The following is a 7,566-nucleotide window of genomic DNA, read 5'->3' on the forward strand; positions in this document are numbered from 1 at the left end:
TCGGTGACGGTATAGTTGCAATTGTTTCCCTTTACTTTCGTAAATGACGTTTAGGCCTTGTTGTATTTTGATCTAATAAAAAATGGCATGTTTTTTCTTTCTATTAATTTTTGAATGGCGATTAGTAGTCACTTACACGCGATGTCGTGACCCATTTACCCAATCATTTCTTTGGATGAACCATTTATAGTCATACCACTCCTCAGGAGAAAACTTCACGACGAATCGTGTGTGGTAAAACCCCTCGATTGAGGCTCAAATACATAGACGTCCGAACCTTTCGAGGCTCGTGAAATGGGCGGGTAACCACAAGATAAATAATTTTGCAGCATGAGAGTCGAACCCTTGACTTTCTTTATGGGAAGTTGAGTCACCCCCAATGCAGTAACACTTTGCATGTTTTAATCTTTATAATATTATTATTATTATTATTATTATTATTATTATTATTATTATTATTATTGATCGACTGATTTCAATTTCAATAACTAATTCTTATATTCCACATGATAAAAATGGGTCTAAGGGAATATTTTACATAGAGCTTATTGAATTAATTGGGTTTAGAAAGACTCATTGGGTTCGCATATATTTGCGTTTAGTTTAAGATATACGGAGTAATTGTTATACTCATCTAACTTAAAGATTATTCTACCATTTGAAATCAAAATATTATTTTTACTCGATATACAAGATATCCCATTCGCACACCTAGCTTTGTTTTTCAATGTCAATGTCAACCCATTAGAATTTAAATTGGTCAAGTCTCTCTAGTTTATTGCTGATTCTAGAGAATGACTAAGAAATCACCTTAGTTTCGCATTTTCTATCTTTTTTTAATTGAGGGAGCAAAGATGAGAAGTGTTTGGAAACTTGGAATTTCCAAAGGAATCAAGGAGTTATTGTATGATAGTAGTTGCTGCTTCATTTTATTTGCTTTTTTTTCTTCTTCTTATAATTAGAAGTATTCAATATAAATATTTTTCTTATGTAACAATGAAACTATGTACTAAATGTAGTACTACCTCCGTCTCATTCCAATAGGGCAGTATTCTATTTTGGGCTGTCCCATTTTGATAGTCCACTTCCATAAATAGAAAGGAAAGATGATATTTCATTGGTGGATCTGGAGAGAGAAGATATTTTATTGGTGGAGAAATGAAGTTAGTGGAATTTTCTAAAACTGCGTGTTTTTTGTCTGTAGACTATTGGAATGAGACGGAGGGAGTAATAAACATGCATAACTGGATATTTATTACTTTTAATATCTAAAATAAAGAGTTTCATTAAAGTGTTATAACAAATTTACATGGAGCTGAGGTACGAATTCATTCATTCAATGAAAAACTTATTTTTTGTCAGCTGCAAAATCAAAATTATTCATTATCATTTTGGTTTAATTTTGTATTGTAGACTCGTTCTTTGGAAACCAGTATCTGTTGAAAAACACCATTGAATCTGATTTAACAGCGTACCCATCAACATTGCGATGCCAAGCGTAATATGCATGTGTGCGGTTTTTGATCTCCATTGTTGCGTGACCAAAACTCGCTTCTCTAAATGCTGAATATTTTGGTTGTGGCTCAGTCATGCTACAAGTACATAAAAAACTACATTATGATCAAATTTTCGTCATTATGTCGAAAATTGAAGAAGGATATAATAAAATAACAAGTTATAGGCAAATTTTCCATTTTGATAAACAATAGTCTTACATTGTTGCTAAGCCCTCAATGTTGCCTCCATCTCCAATAGTTATGTAGACAGGGGCATTTTGGTCATGAACAGGGGTGCATTCCCCATTGACAATGTTATAAGCAATATTTGATATACGTTCCTTATGTATAAATTTGTCAAATTTGAAAAGATGAGAAATTCAATTTTAGTGTGTAATGTTGGTACTAGCTACCACAAGTTGTATTAGTTATGTGAGATAAACGTACCGAGCGTTCATAAGCATGAACATGACCAGCAAACACAACATCAACATTGTACTGAACAAACCATGACTCAGTATTAGTTATGTGAGATAAACGTACCGAGCGTTCATAAGCATGAACATGACCAGCAAACACAACATCAACATTGTACTGAACAAACCATGACTCAAACATAACTCTCATGGTCTCGCCCTCCATGTAATGATACGTGTTACTATTGTACCACGGAGAATGCATAAGAACAATTAACCATGGCGTTTCAGTTGTATTAACCTTTTGTAGCTCCTCCATTAGCCAAATATATTGAGGAGTGTACATTCCTACCCAAAGTTAAGCCATAAGGAAATATAGAATTTATCTAGCCAAAAAATAAACGAACCATAAGTCTTACCGTAAGCCGAATAGGAAGACAATACAATGATATATGCCGAAGCTCTTTTGATTGAATACCAAAGGGGTTCTGTGCTCCCTGATGCTTCGAAAGGGACTTGATATCGGTGAAGAAAAGGCTTAAATGGCGTGTTCTCACCCTGTATCAAAACAGTGCATCAATAAACACGACTGATATTCATACATCCCCGTTTGGTGATTTTAGAGTCATCTAATAATCATTTTAGTCAGTTGTGATTTACTTTGAAAGCAAATGTTATCTACTTATGTCTAATAACGGGTTTGGAAAGTGTGGAGTGCACGCCGTAAGAGTTAACTCGATACTGTTGCGTAAACAGCGGGGTCTAGGAGGCAACACCCGTTGTTGGATAATTAAAAATTGCTTCCAAGGGACTTTTCCGGCCAAAATACTCATTATTCAAATATCCCGTCAGAACGATGGATTGTACTCTTTCGTTGTTCTTGTCTTAACCCTATAAGGATTTCGTGAACATAGGCGTCACTAGGTCCAATACTTTATAGAGAAAATGTTCACACGATTCAAGATTTATCCAGATTATCATATTATCAAACCCTGCATCTGACTGAGTTATCTTTAAGTCGATGGTAATACATATTTAATCGTTTTACTTACAATGTCAGGACTAAAATCAAGTTCATGGTTTCCGGCAGTCCAAATCCAAGGTTGATAAGCAACACTTCTTTCAACAAATCTTCCCCAACTATCCCACCTTCGATTGTCATGGTACAGGTAGTGATCGGCATATGACAAATCGCCAACATACAACATTGTCTCCCCTTTTACCGGATTCATTTCATAGTGTGTGAGCGTGATATTCGAATCATATGTTTGACCAAGATCTCCTACACAAAGACAAAGCCATCTGTTATAACGTTATATGTGTCATAAAGCACAAAAAATAACTCATATGAGTTGCTAACATACCGATTATTCCAAAAGTATAGGGCACATCAGGACCGAATTCTGGAGGGGTAACAAACCAAAATGTCCTTGTAGTATGACCAATCCCGACCTCATAATAATACTTCTTATTAAACTGTTACCAAAAAAACTATGAATATGTTAACAGAACAATTATAAATAGTTCAAAGATAAAAAAATGTGTACATAAGTATAGATAAAAAGTTAAACTTGAAACCTTACTTGTAAGTTTTCGAGGGTGCAATGATGGATGTAACCGGATGTGTAATTGTAGTACTTGTAGGTTGAAATTTGGCCTGTGGCTTGATCCTTTTTGGTGCTATCTTGAGACCAATAAACAACTGTGCTTGAACCCGGTTCATCAACAGTGACCCATGACACTATTATTGCTTTTCCCACTAGATCTCCTTGTGTTATATGAACCTTAAAAATAAGTGGAAAAAAAAGTGTGTCACAAACATATTAGAAAATATACACTTGTATGATAATTTTATCACTTGTTTTGGTTAACAACTTATACATTTGAAGTTTACAGAGTTTACAGAGAAGACACCAAATTTAGTAGTGTAATTGGTTTAAACATTTGTCACCCTTGTTTAGCGCAACATTGAATTTGGTGTTATCCTTTGGCCGTAAAATGATAACATATATATCGACAAATATATACATATACAGTACCTATCTTCTGATCAGGGGCTAAACTAGGTGGGGACTGGGCGCCCGCTCCAATGAATTTGAAATTTTCAGTGGAAAATTTTTGGGAGGTTTTTAGACTTTTTTGCTCCGTTGGTCTCTCAGTTATACCCCAATTTGCTAACAGCGTCCCTCAATTTCTAATTTGGCTTTGCGCGTTCTTTATTTATCAAACATTTGCAATCAGTATCCCTCCATCTAAGTTCCGTTAAATAGATCCGTTAACCCTTGACATGTGCCTTGCATGTGAGGGTAAAATCGTCTTTTTAACCTTCTTCTTCATCTTCTTCACAAAAATGAGGGACCATCGGTGCAAAAACTCTTATAATTCATATATTATTAATTTATATTTATAAATTTAGAAAAATAAAAGTCTATAAATAATACTACTCTATTAAATCTTTATCATTTATTTTGTCATCTAAACACAAAAAAAAAAAAAAAAAAGAGATTCAAGTTTCATATAAAATAAAAATCTATAAAAATACTACAAATTTTTAGATCCAAGTTGTCGAGTGTTAGCAACAAAATTTCTAGAAATTTTTGTACAACACAAAACTCTCGAGAAGCTTATCTAATTGCAAGCTTATCTCATGTGAAACGCACACCTTTGTTGCTTGAATTTTGCGAACAAGATCGATATTTATGGTATTTATTTTCTGTACGCCGAAGATATCTCGGAAGATATGTAATCGAATTAAAATGAGTAACAGGCAGACGACGATGTGGATTCACCGGAGTAGACTTACCATACAGATCCGATTGGACGGATCTCAGAAATGTTGATTTTTGGATTGTTTGTTAATATCGTTCTGTTTAAAACTATTGGTTAAAAATCACAATCGTTCTATAAATATGAATTGTTTGTTAAATTTTTTTTTTATTGTTATCTGTGATGCTTTATTAATTAAACCCACGTAAATAATTGTTAGTGATGCTGTTCAAAATAATTTGGAGTAACCCACGTAAATTTTTGATTCTTTGTTATATGTTCAATGCAATTAGTTTTTGAATCCGTTTTTTAATTTAAAAGTAGATCAAATAATATTAAAAAATAAATTAAATAAAAACAAAAGTAAATATAATTATATTTATAGATTCTTATTTTTATAAATTTATAAATTAAAGATATAAAAATTATAAGAACTTTTTGAGCCGGTAGTCCCTTGGTTTTAGTGAAAAAAACAGTAAAAAAATAAATTTACCCTCAAATGCAAGGCACGCGTCAAGGGTTAACAGACTTTTTAATGGAATTTAGACGGAGGGACGCTGATTAGCATTTTTTGATAAATAAAGGATGCGCAAAGCCAAATTAAAATCGAGGGACGCTATTAGCAAATTGGGATATAACTGAGGAACCAACGGAGCAAAAAAATCTTTTATTTTTATTTGGCGCCGGTGGATTTTTTTTCTTCCCAAAAGTCTTCCTATTTTGCCTCAAAAGTCTCCATATTTTGCTTAAAAGTCTCCATATTTTGTTCAAAAGACTTCATATTTTGTTCAAAAGACTCCATATTTTGTTTTAAAAAAATTGCTATGCTTTAAATATTTTTTTTGTCCTCAATAAAAAAAAAATTCTGATTCCGCCGCTGGTTCTAATTATTATGTACAAACATTTTAACTTTGACAAAATCTTGCCTTTTCCTAAATACAATTAAATGCAATATTGGAGACTCATCATGATTAAACAAATCGAGTGATACATGACGAACTGAACATGCCAACATGGCAACATAAGTGTCGATCTAAGATCAAGAAGGCCATAATTTCGATAATTTTACACAAAACTATCAGTATTATTAACAATAGTATAACCTGTTGAGGGGCATTGTAACCAGGAGGAACCTTAAAGACATCACTGTCAAAAGGCATATCTATGCTTTTTTCTTCATTCCTAACAAAAGAGCTTGTAACCCCGCCATTAGAAAGTAACACAAAATATCCATCATCCAATGCCAAAACTAATATTGCAACAAATATATATTTGTAAAATACCATATGGAGCAACAACAAAAACACACACTGGAATGTGTGTTTGGAGTAGTCTTATGTAGAAATTTTAATACTTATAATGGGTTTGAAAAGTTTGGAATCTCAAAAAAGTCCATAATATTGAATATTAGCAAAGTTTTTGTTTTCTTTTAAGAAGCAGACAAGAATTACAATAAGAAAAGAAAACAACACACGCAAAATCCAAGCATTGTATCTTAGCAAGTAAGAACTACGGTGATTTCAAAGTGATTTCAAAGATAATTCTAATGCACCACTTTTCGTCTTTGTCATTTGTTAAATTAATTTTAAATGTAATTTTTACTTTTAATTACGTAACAGAGTATAACATAGAAATTACAAAAGTATAATACAATTAGATGCAAACACTCGTCCTAGACCGGCATCATGATCTATGTATATGTCGACATTGATCAGGTGCATTGTGTACTAATATGGTATTCTTTTTAATACGGAGTATTTTTATTTTATTATTTGTTTTATGGAGTGTGACTAAAAAAGGTAAATTTAGTGTTTTTGTAAGAGGAGAAAATATTTATGGTGCGTTTGTTTGCCTCTTAATGGAATGGTTCAACATTGAATGCTGAACCATTCAGCATTCAGTGCGTTTGTTTCTGACATTTGAATGACATATTGTGCTGAATGGTTCAGAATTCAGCTGATGTGTGCAGGGTAGTATACGAAATAGATTATATTTTACTACGAAATACTATTAAATACAATACAATTTTACACAAGTTATTTATTTATTTATTGAATGGATATACCTAAACTTTGCTACAACACTTATAGGCAGTGTACCTAATCGTAGAGTAGTGTAGTTTTTAGTAAGTCCAGTTCGTTCCACAGGGATCTAGGTAAGTTTAATGCTATATTTATTTTAAACTATATTTGTATAAAAATATATATATAAGTAATATTATTATTGTTATAAAAGGGGGTTTTTACCGTTTAGTGACCGGTTTGTCGATTTTATGTCTTAAGTCACAATTAAAACCTAATGTAAAATATTAAATATAAATATAACTTAATTTAAAGCATAAAGTAAATGACGATAAATAAAAGTGCGATAAATAAAAGTGCAATAATTTAAAGTACGATAAATAAAATGACGGTAAATAAAATGACGATAAATAAAAGTACGACGAGATATAAATTAAAGGAATTATGCTTATTTAAACTTCCGTAATCATGATGTTTGATGTGTTGATTTTAATTTACTACCATGGGTTAATTGTCCTTTGTCCAGGATTATTCGATATGTTCATCTGGTTTTTGTCCATAACAGTCCATCAGTCATAAATATAAAGTGCGAGTGTCCTCGTTAAATTATCCTTATACCCGAAGTCAAATATTTCAACTAATTGGGGACTTAAACTGTAACAAGGTCTTAATACTTTGTTTAATAATTACACCAGGATATCGACTGCATGTAACCGAAGGTTTTAGTACTTTGTTAACAATTACGCTAAGTGTCCTTGTACGTAATCCACCCATGTTTTAATGAGTCCATTGACTATTAATCCATCCCCGTGTCCGGTTAAATGAAGCATTATTAGTACTTATAAATATCCCGCCCATCGTGTCCGA

General features: G+C 32.4%; 1 protein-coding gene across 1 annotated transcript; it reads right to left on the reverse strand.

Annotated features, from left to right (window-relative positions):
- Positions 1–1,314: 1,314 nt before the first annotated feature.
- Positions 1,315–5,977, reverse strand: LOC139851430 (purple acid phosphatase 2-like). The gene is made up of 8 exons (XM_071840464.1): positions 5,782–5,977; positions 3,496–3,696; positions 3,277–3,364; positions 2,965–3,194; positions 2,332–2,470; positions 2,040–2,260; positions 1,716–1,837; positions 1,315–1,592 (listed from the first exon to the last, which is right to left on the reverse strand). Exons 1-8 carry the CDS (start codon positions 5,962–5,964, stop codon positions 1,397–1,399), a joined length of 1,380 nt encoding a protein of 459 aa, XP_071696565.1. The 5' UTR covers positions 5,965–5,977; the 3' UTR covers positions 1,315–1,396.
- Positions 5,978–7,566: the final 1,589 nt, after the last annotated feature.

The sequence above is a fragment of the Rutidosis leptorrhynchoides genome, chromosome 6, assembly GCF_046630445.1.
Source record: "Rutidosis leptorrhynchoides isolate AG116_Rl617_1_P2 chromosome 6, CSIRO_AGI_Rlap_v1, whole genome shotgun sequence".
Lineage (NCBI taxonomy): Eukaryota > Viridiplantae > Streptophyta > Magnoliopsida > Asterales > Asteraceae > Rutidosis > Rutidosis leptorrhynchoides.